Raw genomic sequence first — 19449 nt, 5'->3', positions numbered from 1 at the left:
CAATTAGGGTGTCTGTTCCCTAATTCTTAGATTACCAGACTTAATAAAAAGGGGCATATTCGATTTCGATAATTCAACCATAGAATGTAGTTTCACGTACTTGTGTCTATTTTGTAAATCATTTATAAAACCTGCATGTATTCTCATCCCAAAAATATTAGATTTTAAAAGTGGGACTATAACTCACTTTCACAGATTTTTACTTCGTCGGGAAGTAAGACTTGGCCACTGGTTGATTCACGAACCTATAACAATATATCCATATATATCAAAGTATGTTCAAAATATATTTACAACACTTTTAATATATTTTGATGTTTTAAGTTTATTAAGTCAGCTGTCCTCGTTAGTAACCTACAACTAGTTGTCCACAGTTAGATGTACAGAAATAAATCGATAAATATTATCTTGAATCAATTCACGACCCAGTGTATACGTATCTCAGTATTGATCACAACTCAAACTATATATATTTTGGAATCAACCTCAACCCTGTATAGCTAACTCCAACATTCACATATAGAGTGTCTATGGTTGTTCCAAAATATATATAGATGTGTCGACATGATAGGTCGAAACATTGTATACGTGTCTATGGTATCTCAAGATTACATAATATACAATACAAGTTGATTAAGTTATGGTTGGAATAGATTTATTACCAATTTTCACGTAGCTAAAATGAGAAAAATTATCCAATCTTGTTTTACCCATAACTTCTTCATTTTAAATCCGTTTTGAGTGAATCAAATTGCTATGGTTTCATATTGAACTCTATTTTATGAATATAAACAGAAAAATTATAGGTTTATAGTTGGAAAAATAAGTTACAAGTCGTTTTTGTAAAGGTAGTCATTTCAGTCGAAAGAACGACGTCTAGATGACCATTTTAGAAAACATACTTCCACTTTGAGTTTAACCATAATTTTTGGATATAGTTTCATGTTCATAATAAAAATCATTTTCTCAGAATAACAACTTTTAAATCAAAGTTTATCATAGTTTTTAATTAACTAACCCAAAACAGCCCGCGGTGTTACTACGACGGCGTAAATCCGGTTTTACGGTGTTTTTCGTGTTTCCAGATTTTAAATCATTAAGTTAGCATATCATATAGATATAGAACATGTGTTTAGTTGATTTTAAAAGTCAAGTTAGAAGGATTAACTTTTGTTTGCGAACAAGTTTAGAATTAACTAAACTATGTTCTAGTGATTACAAGTTTAAACCTTCGAATAAGATAGCTTTATATGTATGAATCGAATGATGTTATGAACATCATTACTACCTTAAGTTCCTTGGATAATCCTACTGGAAAAGAGAAAAATGGATCTAGCTTCAACGGATCCTTGGATGGCTCGAAGTTCTTGAAGCAGAATCATGACACGAAAACAAGTTCAAGTAAGATCATCACTTGAAATAAGATTGTTATAGTTATAGAAATTGAACCAAAGTTTGAATATGATTATTACCTTGTATTAGAATGATAACCTACTGTAAGAAACAAAGATTTCTTGAGGTTGGATGATCACCTTACAAGATTGGAAGTGAGCTAGCAAACTTGAAAGTATTCTTGATTTTATGTAACTAAAACTTGTAGAATATATGAAGAACACTTAGAACTTGAAGATAGAACTTGAGAGAGATCAATTAGATGAAGAAAATTGAAGAATTAAAGTGTTTGTAGGTGTTTTTGGTCGTTGGTGTATGGATTAGATATAAAGGATATGTAATTTTGTTTTCATGTAAAAAAAGTCATGAATGATTACTCATATTTTTGTAATTTTATGAGATATTTCATGCTAGTTGCCAAATGATGGTTCCCACATGTGTTAGGTGACTCACATGGGCTGCTAAGAGCTGATCATTGGAGTGTATATACCAATAGTACATACATCTAAAAGCTGTGTATTGTACGAGTACGAATACGGGTGCATACGAGTAGAATTGTTGATGAAACTGAACGAGGATGTAATTGTAAGCATTTTTGTTAAGTAGAAGTATTTTGATAAGTGTATTGAAGTCTTTCAAAAGTGTATAAATACATATTAAAACACTACATGTATATACATTTTAACTGAGTCGTTAAGTCATCGTTAGTCGTTACATGTAAGTGTTGTTTTGAAACCTTTAGGTTAACGATCTTGTTAAATGTTGTTAACCCAATGTTTATAATATCAAATGAGATTTTAAATTATTATATTATCATGATATTATCATGTATGAATATCTCTTAATATGATATATATACATTAAATGTCTTTACAACGATAATCGTTACATATATGTCTCGTTTAAAAATCATTAAGTTAGTAGTCTTGTTTTTACATATGTAGTTCATTGTTAATATACTTAATGATATGTTTACTTATCATAGTATCATGTTAACTATATAAATATCCATATATATTTCATCATATAGTTTTTACAAGTTTTAACGTTCGTGAATTACCGGTCAACTTGGGTGGTCAATTGTCTATATGAAACATATTTCAATTAATCAAGTCTTAACAAGTTTGATTGCTTAACATGTTGGAAACATTTAATCATGTAAATATCAATCTCAATTAATATATATAAACATGGAAAAGTTATGGTCACTACAAACGTGTTGCGGATGATCGACCTTTTCTGTTGTTTCTAATAAAAAATCTGCCAAAATTTGACCTTTAACTACATGTCAAGGTGAGAAATTTATTTCATAGTCTCCTAATTCAATTGCCCATTTTGCTAGTCGTCCTGACGACTCTGGATTTCTCAAAATATGTTTTATTGGCTGGTCTGTCAACACCAGGATTGAATGTGCTTGAAAATAACGTCTGAGCCATCTAGCTGTGTGTGTTAAAGCATACACCAATTTTTCAATTGGTGGATAGTTAACTTCACTTTGCAGCAATATTTTACTGACAAAATATATTGGCATTTGTACCCCCTTCCGTTCTGTGATTAAAACTGAACTAATGGCCTCTGCGGAAGCGGCTAAATACAAAATTAACGTTTCTCCTTCTATTGGTGTGGTTAAAGTAGTCAATTCTTTTAAGAGCCGCTTAATATCTTGAAAAGCTTTTTCAGCTTCTTCTGTCCACATAAAATCTTTTTTATTCAGACAACTCTTTAAAACCTTCATAAATGGTAGCGATCGATCTGCTGCTCTTGATAAAAACCTTGTTAAGGCTGTCAATCTTCCATTCAAGCTTTGAACTTCTTTATTTGTTTTTAGAGATACCATATCTTCAATTGCTTGAATCTTTTTCGGATTAGCCTTAATTCCTCTTTCTGTAACAATATATCCTAAAAATTTGCCTTCCTCCACACCGAAAGTGCATTTCTTGAGGTTTAGCTTCATGTTAACTCTTCTCAGTGATTCAAATGTTTCAAGAGTATCTTTGAGCATACTGTCTTCTGTATGACTCTTGACAACAATATCATCAACATAGGCTTCAACATTCCTGCCTATTTGATTTTTGATTGCTTTATCAATCACACGTTGATAAGTTGCTCCTGCATTCTTTAATCCAAAAAGCATCATGATGTAACAAAAAATTTCATCTGGTGTGTGGAATGCTGTTTTATCTTGATCTCGAATTGCCATGGGGATTTGATGGTACCCCTTAAATGCATCCAAAAAAGATTTAAACTGATATCCACTTACAAACTCCACTTTCCAATCGATTTCTGGTAAAGGATAATTGTCCTTTGAACATGCTTTATTTATATCTGTGCAATCTACACACATCCTCCATGAATTATCTGGCTTTTTACCATAACCTGGTTTGCTACCCATGTATGGTATTTCACTTCCCTCAATATCCCAGCATCCACCAATTTTTTAACTTCTTCTCTGAGAAATTTTGTTCGGTCTGGAGCCATGCCTCTTTTCTTTTGACACACTGGTGGGATATTAGGATTCACACCAAGCCTATGTTCAGCTACATAACGTGGTACTCCAGTCATATCAGAATCTTGCCATGCAAAAACATCTAAATTGGTTGCTAAGATCTTGTAAAGCTTTTTCTTTATTTCTTTTGCTATTGTGTTTCCAATTGTAATTATCTGATCTGGAAATTCTGGAATTGGTGATACTGAACCATCTTCATGAACAATTGGATCAACTACTGTTTTGTTTATTTGCACACATTCTATTGGTCTTCTCCGTTCAGCGTATAGTGTGGCAATATCAGCCGGTGTGGAAAATTTCATCATTCCATGCACCGTTGATGTTATAGCTCCAAATATCATCATAGCTGATCGACTTAAAATGACATTATACCTTGAGTTTGCTTTAACAACTAAAAACTCGATATTAGCTGTTCGCTTGAATGGTGTTTTTCCCAAAACTACTTCCAACACTATGCTTCCTTCTGACCATGATGGGTGATTAGCAAAACTTGCTAAGAGAACAAATGTGTCTTTCAACTTCTCCTTAACTCTTTCTGGTAATTGCACAAAACAATACTCATACATGATATCTGCTCCTGCTCCTGTATCAGTATATATTCCTCCAACAACACATTTTGCTATTCGAGCTTCAATGACTACAGGAGCATCAAATGGATTAGTATTAAACATGGAAGGAAAAGCAATCAATTCCTGCTTCCAATCTTCTAATACTTCTGCCTTTCTCCGTTGTCCAGCTTGCCATGAATGTATCATGTTTGCTTCAATAGGTGTTATCCTACGATTACGCCTTTTGGTGCTCTTGAGAGTTGAGTGATCCTTTAACACGGGTGGTGCCATTTGTTGGTACGATTTTCCGTGTAGCGGCTGTAAGGTATCAGTACAAGACAATAGCTGCTCAGCGTGTGGCGTATTCTGTTGATTGTTGTTTGCCCTCGAGAAATAATCTCTGCAGACCCGGAACACAGATTAGAGATCCGTGGGGTGGCCTCAATCAATCTGGGGATCAATCTGTAATTGATCCGTCTAGCGTATTGCTGCTAAGCGGCTAACGTGCTTTTAGAGTGAGAAAGAACTGTGTGAGAGAGAAAGTGTACTTCTCTCTGACTGAAGTTCAGATCAGAATCCTCTGAAATGTGGTGACCCAGGGGGTCTATTTATAGGCGTAGAATGTCCGAAATTCTCGGGATACACGTGTCAATTACTGAGTGGTTCTGTTACACGAAATATCCGGAAGGTCGGTGGCGTGTGCTGACGTGGCTGCGTGTCGTTCACGCGCTGAGCTAAAGGGCTTATGCATAGAAGCTGACTGCAGGGCTTATGCTTGACGTTGGGCGCCTGCTGAATGTTGAACGATAAATACTGAACGCTGGACGTTGCATAATGAAAGCTGTCGAATTTCATCATGTTTTGTGTCGCTTGATCTATTTTTCTGTATAAAAATGGTGTTGTTATGCGTGTATCCCCTAGGATACACCATTACAAGGTAGATCTTGCTAGCCATGCGACTCGAACGCAACGAAAGCACGACCCGTAAAACATGGTCAGTCGCAACTCGCAAGGATATCGTGCGACTGTGCTACACGTGTTGTCTCGGTCATGCGTCTAAGTCTCAGATCGGGACTTGAATTTTCTTGAAAAAACAAGGAAAATTCACGAGTCGCAGGTAGAGTTTGCGACTTGCGCGAGCAATTTGTCAATTAATGCATTTTGAGGGCGAATCCTTAAATTTATCTTCATTAAATATATTATTTTTTCCTTGGAAGCATCAAGTATGAATCTTGTTGACACAATGACCTATTGGCATCACAGACGAATTTCTATGTAAACCAATTAGCTTACACCGTGTAAAAAAAGCCCATTAGCTCATCAGTCATCACCCATTATCCTACAATTCAATTAGGTTTGTTCATCACCCAACCTCTCTCCTCTTCAAACCAACAACTAAAAAAATCACACCCTCTTTCTGTTCTTTAACACACACAACATAACACCAGTCTGACAAAAAATATATCTAACTTTTTTTATATAACTGAAACTGGTGAAGCTATAACTAAATATTTCACTCTAGAGATGATGATTGTGAAAAGATCAAGATATGAATTTTCTGGTTATCCTGATTATACCCCTTTTCACTATTTTTGGTGATTATCAAATAAAGGTAGTAAAGATTTGACCTTTGACCATAAAATGGGCAGCTCAGAATCTTTCTATTGTGGGTTCTTGTTCAGGTACTGATTCTTTCATTTCTTTAACCAATTCTTTAGTTACCATTGTTTTTGAGGTCTATTTTTTTTTTTATAAATGTTTAATCTTTAGTTATTTACATGAGGTTTCATAGATTGTTGGTAATCAGTGAGTGAAACACATTAAAGATCTTATTAATTAGCTTTCAATTAATATTGAAATTAGATGAGAATTTGATCAAAACTGTTTCTTTTATTTGTTCTTCCAAGTTTGTTGCTGTTAGATTTATATGCATACCTACAGGTTCTTTTAGATCTATAAATAATTGTTTTTGGAATTGCTAATATGAGTGTCAATATAATAATATCCTTATAGTTTGTTTGCACATGGTGAGTAAATTCTAAAACATTATATTATTATATTAATATTAAATATTAATATTAATATTAATATTAATATTAATATTAATATTAATATTGAATTGCTGGTCAGCTAATTTTAAACAGTATACACAATCAAAAGTAGCAGAAAAACAAATCCAAATACTACAAATTGAATATTGGCATATCATACAAGAAATAAGCACTTAACAGAAGTAGGTGATACTATTCACATATTTTTGTAAGCAACCAAGTCTAAAACAGCTGCTAAATCTTACTCTAGAAACGGTATGTTCCATCTTTGTATTTTGATATTGATTTCATGTACTTACACATGTGCAGGTCAACTTCGCAACTTAAGCATGGAAGCTTGCCAGGAGAATAAAAAACAATAATCGACTGTAAACAAGTTGTACTGTACAAAAACCGCTGCATAAAAAAACTGGAGACTAGGCGACGGAGAAGACTAAATAATGTTGAAATAATTAGATACATTAGATTACAAACTGAAGCTGGCTAATCACAAAATGTTAGATATATTATGGTACACATCACTAAATTACTAAATTACTGCATCCCTTGACCTTCATTTGTCTGATCATCAACTGCAATCTTATTACCATCCGAACCCTCGCCCGTTTCATGTTTTCTTTTCGCCAATTGATCCCGATCATCCCTGTCTGCTTAACAAAGCAGCATATCAAATGCATATCAATAGCAAAACATGAAAACAACATGTAGTACATAAAGTAAAGTAGAAAAAATACCCAAAATTTGAGCAAGTTGTTTCAAAAATACTTTATGTATACTTCCTTTAAAAAAGGGTGCTATAGTTTATGTAGCTAGAAGCATGGTTATCGCCTAAAGGTCTATAGACTGCAATCCTTTTTAATGGACAAATAAAAAAAGATGACAAAATGCAGGTTGAAGAAGGATACATCCAATAATCACTAATGATGTTTAGCCAACAGGGGTTGGATTATTTACATATTTGAACAAACAGATCTTAAACGGTTCGGTTATTAAATTGTACATTAGCAAACACCAAACCTACATTTAAGTCTTATTATTAATATTAATTAGTTATTACCACTTTCACCGTCTGAAGCACCTTCAAGTTTCGCAATAGCATCCACAAGCGCTTGTTCGTGCTCCTACATCGCCAAAAAAAAAAAAAATTTTAAAAAGTTAACAAAAATTAAATTAACCCTGGAAACATGATAATAACGATAGAAATCAAACGTGTCGTACTTTAAGCAACTTTCTGGCCTTCTCGATGTCCATTGGATCAGCATTACTTGAACTGAACACTTTGTCTATCTGTTAATGAAACCAGAACAATGTGTGTATTCAGTTGCAACTTTTTTACTTGTAAATAACTGATGAGTAAACAAAATTGAATACAAAAAATACTTTTGCGGTATTGAGCTAAGTTTATGAATAAAAAACGATTTAGAAAGTTATGTGAAATGAAAGATAACTTTTGGGTAAATATTTTGGGTCGAAATTGTCACAAGAGGTGTGAAAAGGGTACCTCTTTGACAAGGGTATCGGTGTGGAGTAATTCAATATTGTTCAAAGGCCTCTTCACAATGCCGTTCTGTAACGGAGGTGGTTCTTTCTTAGATTGGCCCTTTGCAATCCCTCTACCTCTTCCGGGACCCGCAGTGGTCCCACCACGGGCCGTGGGATTTTTTATCCCACGGCCAGATCTACCTCGACCACTTCCATTAGATATCCCAATATCCTCCCATTTCCAACGAATATCGTTTGGAGATATCTAGAAAGATAACAAGGCAAATACAATTAGCTGTGTATAAAGACTAAAAAAGTAATGAAGTAGAGATATATCGTACAGGAATACTATCAGCTGTTCATGCGCACACCTAGGGATGCAAAAATCACGACTCGGAGAGTACTCGGTCGGAAAATTTTTAGGGAGTACTCGGATGTTGACCAAGTTTGATTTTGACCGAGATTAAACCGATCTTCTGAGTAACCCCCGGTATTACTCCCCAAGTTTTCCTGATTTAACCAAGTAATCCGAGTTTTGACTGGGTTTGACCAAGTTTGACCGAGTAATTGGGAGAGACTTTTTTTGCTGAAAATTCCGGTGTTATGTAACACTGTGCACAACTTTGTACACACAAAAAGAAAAGGGGAAAAAAAAAAGATTGGTTCTAAAGATCAAAAGATGAGCAAACCATACCGGGATAAAGTTTGAAACTAACCTCTCTAAGATTAACCCATTCCCAAGCCTCGTTCACAGTATCAGCATATCATAAACCAAAGCATGACGGCCCTGCAAACATTTAGAATCAAATTCAATTAAATTTAAATTGTAATCGAATCGAATAAAAAAGATAAGAAGAAATATGATATATGTAGCACATAACAACACATGCCTCAACGGGATTAAAGTCTCTAATAACAGCTTCATAAAAATTATTATCTTCGGGCCATCTTGTCCAAACCTTCCTTCCAATTAGAGGATCCGAGCTGCTGCTGCTGTTGTCATCACCAAAACTCGGTTTAGAAACTTGACCCCTGCCATTAAAACTTGCTGAACCATACTGCAACGCCTACATTCATATTAATATGCAGAGCATTTAATGGTGCAATACACAAACATATAAACTAAAGGTAATAAGATGTACAAGTTGAAACAAAACAAAACAGGCCGTATTATGCATAAATTAGAAACCCTTTTAAGTAGGATACATGCAACTATTAAAATAATTTTGAGTAAAATATGGTAAAAATTCTGAGGAAAACTAGAATCTTGAGTCTAGGGTGCCAGGGTGGCCAAATAATAACATGTCAAGCACAAAAGATTGATAAAAGGTATATATGGTAAATAACATGAAAAACATACATTTTTTTTAATTTGACAATGATAAGAAAATTGTATTTACGGTTTAGGTAACAGCACAGTAACAATCAAAATTAATTCATATTATTCCGTCAACAAATACAGCGATAATTAAGTAAACTGGTAACTTGCCCTTAGTTGCAAAACCTAAAATTAAAAACAGTTGTCGCTGATTTAAGAATTGATTACTACGGCTTATATATTACAGTAATAATCTATAACTTTCAACATACCTGATTTAAGAATGATATTACATCATGCGAATTTCGTTCAACCCATTAGAATCATTTAAGTTTCAGCAAACTTTTTTCACTATGACCCAGTTGGCCAATTAATGATAATACACAACCAGATAAACACATTACTATATAAGCATATAGAACTACTACTTTTAAAAAGAAATATAAGAAAATGTAAGTACTTACAGATTGTGGCTTCTTTCCCCTGAACCCTAAACCAGGACCACGGCTCAAGGCTGATGACGATGGCTGGTGTAGGGCCGGTGGTGGTGCACCCAAAGATGATGTCTTCTGTTTTTTGTTATGTTGTGATGCAGAAACCGTAGGACTATTGAGCATGCCGGGTTGAATCCCATTTGTCTTCCTCCATTCCCTTTTAGATAATATTATGATAAACAATTTCCATTGATATATAATCATAAAATCATGGAAAAGTTACTAGATTAACACTTTTTACAGACCTATTTAACAAATATCAACCTGATTTGCAAAAACAAATGTGAAATACGAATACCACACACTATCAAGATACACTAAAAGACAAATATAGGTCTAAAAGTAAATTTCGGAATAAGAGGTCGATTTCGCAATGAAAATCAACATTTTGCTTAAAAGTCACTTTCAAGAGAAAGAGAGTCAAACTTCACAAAATGTGGTCAAAAAGCCGAATTTGCAAAACAGGTGTAGTTTAGAAATTTACAAAATTTAGTGTTAAAGATTACTTGGCAAATAAAGAAGGAAAAAAAAAAGAAGAAATTATTTGAATAAACAAGGATCAGTGTTAAAAGCTTAACTAGCAAAAGAAAAAAAGAATAGAAGTTATTTTTAAAGACACTTTACAAAAATTAGAGATAAATAACTTCTAACGAAAAATACTATATTGGTAATATTCCCTGAAATCATTGATGTCTAATACAGTAAATAATAATAGTAAAATACCGTATTCGCATGATGACATCATCAGAATTAACTCTAGCTAGAAGCTTTCTGTGTTCTTCATCAGACACTCGCAGCTCCTTTCTAAGATCCGTTATCAAACTTTCCATCTCCTATTAACATTTACAAAAAGTAATTGTCTTAATGTCAAATTTTCAACTATGTCATTTGAAAAGAACGAAATAGAAAATATTAGACAAAAGAACGATAATTTATACTCCATTTTCCTTCCTAATTTTAACAAAAATAAAATAAGATGAATGAAAAACTACATAACAACCCATAACTTCAATCACCTGATTATTAGATACTACTGACTGACAATATTTATGTTATTAACTATTAAAAAGGCTTACCCACGTGATAGCATCAGACTGAGCTTTAAAGGCTCGTAAAACAGAGCAATATGCTTCTTGTTCTATAAGGTGAATTTGTGTCTCCATGTCATTTTGAACTCGCGGAAACGGGTCGGTTCCAACAGCCATCGGCCTTCCGTTTCCGGTACTAGGGCCCGCGCTTCGAAATTTGTTCTGATGTGGAGGAGGAAGATCATCATCTGTTCCTGCAGTTACCATAGAATAGAAACATTTAAACACAGAACCTTAGAATCGAGTACTCAACGATATGTTAGCCAGGAGGAATCTTGATTAATAAAACTTGTAATTTTCGGTCCATACTAAATGGATGCTCTATAAGAAGGTTCCAATTCTTTTACTACAAACAAACATTAAATCTTTATGTACCATGCACTTAACATCTAAAATCCGAAACTACTATCAGATGAAACCCTATACGGCTATACCACACAAATTAAAATAAAAAAATTTAAGCCCAAAAACCTAATTGATCTTCAAATCAGAAGTAACGAAAGATTCAATACTATACATAAGCAAACCACGATATAAACAAACAAGCTCAAAATAAACATTTACTTATTTCAAGACTCAAAAGGAGTCCTTTTATGTTAAAAGGGTTGGTGGTGTACAAAAAATACCACAAATTCACATATGTAATTGTGCATATACAATGAAAAGATGCAATCATAGAACTTAAAAACTAGTACAAGGAATATGTGATAACTATTGATAATATTATACGACACTTTTTGTAACCGCAAATGAGGGAAAGGAGATGCTAAATCGCCCAACATATATCCAGTGAGGCATTGTATAAGTATTTATTTAAATCCGTTATTAAGATGTTCCCTTGATTACTAAAAACAATGCAGCCGTATATGCACTATAAGTATGTGACTGAATACTGTCCAGACTTCGAATTTTCATTTTCATGTATATGTGTTTACGAGTTTTGATGTATCTATCTATAGTACTATCTGACTATCTAATTCAAACGTACGGAGTAGAAAGCTAACAAAAAGAAAAACCATATCTTTATGAAATTGTTTACTTACCAAATTTTCGTTAATAAGATCACGCTTGGCAAAGTTTTCTTACGGTAGGTTATAGGAAAATTTGAAATACTAATAGGCTGATAAGCTCAGTTTTGACTGCTAATCAGCGTATTTCAGCTTATAGTTTTTAACGCCAATTAGCTCATATCAGTAACCTCATAAGCCATTAAAACTGACCTTGTTGTCCTTTGAAAATTCCAACACAATGTGATGTAAAAATCTTACCCAAAGGACCCCCATGAAGAATCTTGATTGATAAAATTTATTATATTCGTTTTACACGCAATAAAGGCACAAAAAAAGGGCTTTCGCCGCATTTAGAACAAAAAAAAAATCAAATCTTTTTATACTACGCATTTAAACTACTAAATCCAAAACCACTATAAGATCAAACCCTAAACCCTAGAAAGTCAGATTCAAGAATCTTAATCTCAATAGCCTAATCAAGCTTCAGCAATACAAAGATTCAATCTTTAACAAAACCAAATTACAAAATTAACAAACTTTATTCAAAATAAACCCTAATTTATTTCAAGATTTCAAAGGGGGTTTTTTCATTAAAGGGGTTCGAGGTGCATACAATTACATATACGGAGTACATAATTGAAGCACGTAATTGTGTATATAAAATAAAAATGTGCAATCTTGAAGAATAATTACTCACCGCTGCTGTCTGAAAGCGCGAATTCCATTGTCGAGAGACAATTTCATCAACAATTTGGGCGAAGTTATGCCAATTGCAGACTTATATCAGAATAGAATATTTGCGTGGTTGAAATAAGGGTGGTTGGCTGGGTAGGTGCGGTAGACGGTGGCACCGGGACCGGTGCTTTTTCCGGGATTGGGGAGAGCGTTGGGAGCTGGGAGTTGATAGAGTAGAAGAAAAATAATGACGAAACGGTGTCGTTGGCTGTGGTTAGAAAGTAAAAGGTGAGGTGATCGGTGTAAAATTATCAAAGGGTAATAAATAATGTGACAGTTATAATTCAGTAGACTTATAACTACCTTTAGTGGTCTGGTTTTTGACTGTAGATTAATAAGTATATAGAGAGAATATAAGAGAAGTATGTGTTTTATATATGTTTGAAGTGTATGAATTATGAACTCATAACACACATATTTATACTCAAAAAAATATACTATGCAATATCTATAATCTATAATAATAATAAAATTAGCATCCAATATTGACTTTTATAACACTCCCCCTTGGATGACAATTTTATTAGAGAATAGCTAGTACTGGCTCGTTAAAAACCTTGCTAAAGAAAACTCATTGGGATAAAACTTTAGCTAAGGAAAAAAGAGTGCAGCATAGAGTTGACTCCCCCTCAAGTAGGCAACGCCTGAGTTGTTACATCTTCTGAACATGCCTCATGCCAATATTATGAACGTGTGTTCTGAAAATAGCAGTTGGAAGTGCTTTGGTGAAAAAGGTCAGCAGAGTTTTTGCTGGACTGAACATATCTCATTTCAATCTGGTTGTCCTTAATGAGATTTTGAGTGTATGAGAAGAATCTAGGAGGTATGTGTTTTGTTCGGTCACTTTTGATATACCCTTCTTTCATCTGTGTTATGCAAGCTACATTATCTTCATAGATAGTTGTTGGACTTTTATCGCGTTCTAGTCCACAAGAATCAGTAATGAGTTGTGTCATTGATCTCAACCAAAAACATTCCCGAGTAGCTTCATGTAATGCAATCACTTCGACATGATTTGATGATGTTGCAACAAGTATTTGTTTTGGGGAACGCCATGATATTGCGGTACCTCCATTTAGGAATACATATCCATTTTGAGATTTAGCTTTATGTGGATCAGATAAATAACCTGCATCTGCATAACCAACCAAATCTTGTTTCGATTCGTTAGAATAAAATAATCCTAAATCAGTAGTTCCTCGAAGGTATCGAAATATGTGTTTGATCCCATTCCAGTGTCTTTTGGTAGGAGCTGAGCTGAATCTTGCCAACAAATTAACTGCAAAAGAAATATCAGGTCTTGTACAATTTGTAAGATACATAAGAGCTCCAATTGCACTAAGATATGGTACTTCTGGTCCCAGGATATCTTCATGATCTTCACAGGGACGAAATGGATCAGTGTCAACATTAAGTGATCTAACAACCATAGGAGTACTTAATGGTTTTGCCTTGCTCATATTAAAACGTTTTAAAATCTTTTCAGTATATGTTGTTTGATGTACAAGTAAACCATTAGGCATATGTTCAATTTGTAAACCAAGGCAATACTTGGTTTTTCCGAGATCTTTCATTTCAAATTCTTTCTTTAGAACTTGAATGGCTTCATGGATCTCTTTATTTGTACCTATGATATTAAGATCATCAACATAAACAGCTATGATCACATATCCGGATGTTGTTTTCTTAATGAAAACACATGGGCAAATAAGATTATTGGTATACCCTTTGCTTATCAAGTAATCACTTAATCGTTTATACCACATGCGACCCGATTGTTTCAACCCATATAAAGACCTTTGTAACTTGATTGAGTACATTTCTTTGGGTTTTGCATTGGTTGCTTTTAATACCTTAAATCCTTCAGGTATCTTCATATATATATCACTATCAAGTGATCCATAAAGATAAGCAGTCACAACATCCATGAGATGCATTTCTAAATTTTTAGAAACTGCCAGGCTGATTAAGTATCTAAAAGTAATTGCATCCATAATAGGAGAATAAGTTTCCTCATAATCAATTCCTGGTCTTTGAGAAAAACCTTGAGCTACAAGTCTAGCTTTATACCTTGTAACTTCATTTTTCTCATTTCTTTTTCGCACAAAAACCCATCTATATCCCACAGGTTTCACATCTTTAGGTGTGAGAATGATAGATCTGAAAACTTTTCTTTTATTGAGCGATTCAAATTCAGCTCATATTGCTCATTTCCAATGATCCCAATCATGTCTATTTTGACATTCCATAACAGATTTTTATTCTGGATCATCATCATCATTCATGATGTCATATGCAACATTATATGAAAATATCTCATCAAGATTTTTCATTCCATTTCGGTTCCATAATATTTTTGAATGTGCATAATTGATTGAAAATTCCGTATTGACATCATCAATCTCCTCTGCAGAAGGAGTATTGATTTGTAGTTCTTTTTGAACACTTTCTTTTACCTCATTATCAGCTGATTTTCTTTTTCGAGGATTTTTATCTTTGGAACCAATTGGTCTCCCACGTTTCTGGCGTGGCAAAGACTCAAGAATGACATTATTGCCAGTTTTTGGTATTTCAATTCGAGCTGGAGCATTTGCTGCTGGTATATATGATTTAGTCACTCTTTTTGTATCTGTAAATGCATCAAGCAATTTATTCGTAAGTTCTTCCATATGCATTATTTTTTGAACTTCAGTCTCGCATTCTTTTGTGCGAGGATCAATATACATTAATTGAGGTTCACACCATGAAACATCATTTTCTTTATTTTTTATTTATCCCCCTAATCTAGGGAATAATGTTTCATTAAAGTGACAATCAGCAAAACGTGCTGTAAAAACATCACCCGTCATGGGTTCAATATATCTTATTATTGAAGATGTTTCATATCCAACATATATTCCCATCCTTCTTTGAGGACCCATTTTAGTGCGTTGTGGTGGTGCGATAGGGACATAAACCGCACAACCAAATGTTTTAAGGTGGGAAATATTTGGCTGATGGCCAAAAGCAAGTTGCAAGGGAGAATATGTATGACTTGCGCTTGGTCTAATGTGAATCAATGATGCAGCATGCAAAATTGCATGGCCCCATACAGATACTGGGAGTTTTGCTCGCATTATCAATGGTCTAGCTATTAGCTGTAATCGTTTAATTAATGATTCAGCTAAACCATTTTGTGTATGCACATGGGCAACGGGATGTTCAACAATAATCCCAATAGACATGCAAAATTTATTAAATGCTTGAAACGTAAACTCACCGGCATTATCTAGTCTCACCCTTTTAATAGTATAATCAGGAAAATGTGCTCTCAATTTAATAATTTGAGCAAGAAATTTTGCAAATGCCATATTTCGACTTGATAATAGACAAACATGAGACCATCTACTAGATGCTTCTATTAGAACCATAAAATATCTAAATGGTCCACATGGTGGATGAATTGGTCCACATATATCACCTTGAATTCTTTCAAGAAACATTGGTGATTCTTTTTCAACCTTAAGAGGTGATGGTCTTATTATCAACTTTTCAAGTGAGCATGATGTACATGGGATAAGTGCATCATGAGGGATCCTTTGATCCGCCAATGGATGTCCATTTGTATTTTGTATTATTCTTTTCATCATTGTTGATCCTGGGTGGTCTAATCTCTCATGCCACAAACTGATCATTACAGGATCACATGATTTTTCTTTAACTACCACATTTACTTCAGGTACATTTATATGTGTATAATGTAAACCAGAATGAAGTCTTGGTAGTTTTTCAATTACACGATTCTTATCAGTGATACTTAAATATTTTTCATTTTCTGTTATCACTGACTGATAATCATATCCATTTTGGTATATGTCAGAGAAACTTAACAAATTTCTCTTTGACATGGGAGAAAATAAGGCATTATTTATCAGAAAATTCGTACCATTTGGTAACATGAATTTTGCCTTTCCCATTCCTTTTATTAAGTCCACAGGACCTGATATAGTATGTATAGTTCCTTCCGTTGCTTTCAAGTCTGTGAAATATTTTTTAGATTTGAGTATGGTGTGAGTGGCACCACTGTCTGCAATACAAATATCTCCACTGAAATGTCCCGTTCTTATTGATTAAAAACGTTCCATATTAATTGATTTCGTTGCGAGGTTTTGACCTCTATATGAGACGTTTTTCAAAGACTGCATTCATTTTAAAACAAACCATAACCTTTATTTCATCAATAAAGGTTTAAAAAGCTTTACGTAGATTATCAAATAATGATAATCTAAAATATCCTGTTTACACACGACCATTACATAATGGTTTACAATACAAATATGTTACAACAAAATAAGTTTCTTGAATGTAGTTTTTACACAATATCATACAAGCATGGACTCCAAATCTCGTCCTTATTTAAGTATGCGACAGCGAAAGCTCTTAATAATCACCTGAGAATAAACATGCTTAAAACGTCAACAAAAATGTTGGTGAGTTATAGGTTTAACCTATATATATCAAATCATAATAATAGACCACAAGATTTCATATTTCAATACACATCCCATACATAGAGATAAAAATCATTCATATGGTGAACACCTGGTAACCGACATTAACAAAATGCATATATAAGAATATCCCCATCATTCCGGGACAACCTTCGGATATGATATAAATTTCGAAGTACTAAAGCATCCGGTACTTTGGATGGGGTTTGTTAGGCCCAATAGATCTATCTTTAGGATTCGCGTCAATTAGGGTGTCTGTTCCCTAATTCTTAGATTACCAGACTTAATAAAAAGGGGCATATTCGATTTTGATAATTCAACCATAGAATGTAGTTTCACGTACTTGTGTCTATTTTGTAAATCATTTATAAAACCTGCATGTATTCTCATCCCAAAAATATTAGATTTTAAAAGTGGGACTATAACTCACTTTCACAGATTTTTACTTCGTCGGGAAGTAAGACTTGGCCACTGGTTGATTCACGAACCTATAATAATATATACATATATATCAAAGTATGTTCAAAATATATTTACAACACTTTTAATATATTTTGATGTTTTAAGTTTATTAAGTCAGCTGTCCTCGTTAGTAACCTACAACTAGTTGTCCACAGTTAGATGCACAGAAATAAATCGATAAATATTATCTTGAATCAATCCACGACCCAGTGTATACGTATCTCAGTATTGATCACAACTCAAACTATATATATTTTGGAATCAACCTCAACCCTGTATAGCTAACTCCAACATTCACATATAGAGTGTCTATGGTTGTTCCGAAATATATATAGATGTGTCGACATGATAGGTCGAAACATTGTATACGTGTCTATGGTATCTCAAGATTACATAATATACAATACAAGTTGATTAAGTTATGGTTGGAATAGATTTGTTACCAATTTTCACGTAGCTAAAATGAGAAAAATTATCCAATCTTGTTTTACCCATAACTTCTTCATTTTAAATCCGTTTTGAGTGAATCAAATTGCTATGGTTTCATATTGAACTCTATTTTATGAATCTAAACAGAAAAAGTATAGGTTTATAGTCGGAAAAATAAGTTACAAGTCGTTTTTGTAAAGGTAGTCATTTCAGTCGAAAGAACGACGTCTAGATGACCATTTTAGAAAACATACTTCCACTTTGAATTTAACCATAATTTTTGGATATAGTTTCATGTTCATAATAAAAATCATTTTCTCAGAATAACAACTTTTAAATCAAAGTTTATCATAGTTTTTAATTAACTAACCCAAAACAGCCCGCGGTGTTACTACGACGGCGTAAATCCGGTTTTACTGTATTTTTCGTGTTTTCAGGTTTTAAATCATTAAGTTAGCATATCATATAGATATAGAACATGTGTTTAGTTGATTTTAAAAGTCAAGTTAGAAGGATTAACTTTTGTTTGCGAACAAGTTTAGAATTAACTAAACTATGTTCTAATGATTACAAGTTTAAACCTTCGAATAAGATAGCTTTATATGTATGAATTGAATGATGTTATGAACATCATTACTACCTTAAGTTCCTTGGATAAATCTACTGGAAAAGAGAAAAATGGATCTAGCTTCAAAGGATCCTTGGATGGCTCGAAGTTCTTGAAGCAGAATCATGACACGAAAACAAGTTCAAGTAAGATCATCACTTGAAATAAGATTGTTATAGTTATAGAAATTGAACCAAAGTTTGAATATGATTATTACCTTGTATTAGAATGATAACCTACTGTAAGAAACAAAGATTTATTGAGGTTGGATGATCACCTTACAAGATTGGAAGTGAGCTAGCAAACTTGAAAGTATTCTTGATTTTATGTAACTAGAACTTGTAGAATTTATGAAGAACACTTAGAACTTGAAGATAGAACTTGAGAGAGATCAATTAGATGAAGAAAATTGAAGAATGAAAGTGTTTGTAGGTGTTTTTGGTCGTTGGTGTATGGATTAGATATAAAGGATATGTAATTTTGTTTTCATGTAAATAAGTCATGAATGATTACTCATATTTTTGTAATTTTATGAGATATTTCATGCTAGTTGCCAAATGATGGTTCCCACATGTGTTAGGTGACTCACATGGGCTGCTAAGAGCTGATCATTGGAGTGTATATACCAATAGTACATACATCTAAAAGCTGTGTATTGTACGAGTACGAATACGGGTGCATACGAGTAGAATTGTTGATGAAACTGAACGAGGATGTAATTGTAAGTATTTGTGTAAAGTAGAAGTATTTTGATAAGTGTATTGAAGTCTTTCAAAAGTGTATAAATACATATTAAAACACTACATGTATATACATTTTAACTGAGTCGTTAAGTCA

At 33.5% G+C, this 19449-nt stretch overlaps 1 protein-coding gene and 1 pseudogene across 1 annotated transcript; both read right to left on the bottom strand.

Moving 5' to 3' along the window:
* Positions 1-3726: 3726 nt before the first annotated feature.
* On the bottom strand, positions 3727-4737 carry LOC139893856 (uncharacterized). Its single transcript, XM_071877046.1, has one exon. The coding sequence runs from the start codon at positions 4735-4737 to the stop codon at positions 3727-3729; it is 1011 nt and encodes a 336-aa protein (XP_071733147.1).
* Positions 4738-6924: 2187 nt separating this feature from the next.
* Positions 6925-12819, bottom strand: LOC139867925 (protein EMSY-LIKE 3-like; annotated as a pseudogene).
* Between the last annotated feature and the right edge of the window lie 6630 nt (positions 12820-19449).

Source organism: Rutidosis leptorrhynchoides, chromosome 1, assembly GCF_046630445.1.
Source record: "Rutidosis leptorrhynchoides isolate AG116_Rl617_1_P2 chromosome 1, CSIRO_AGI_Rlap_v1, whole genome shotgun sequence".
Taxonomy (NCBI): domain Eukaryota; kingdom Viridiplantae; phylum Streptophyta; class Magnoliopsida; order Asterales; family Asteraceae; genus Rutidosis; species Rutidosis leptorrhynchoides.
This window is presented reverse-complemented; position numbering and strand designations above follow the sequence as displayed.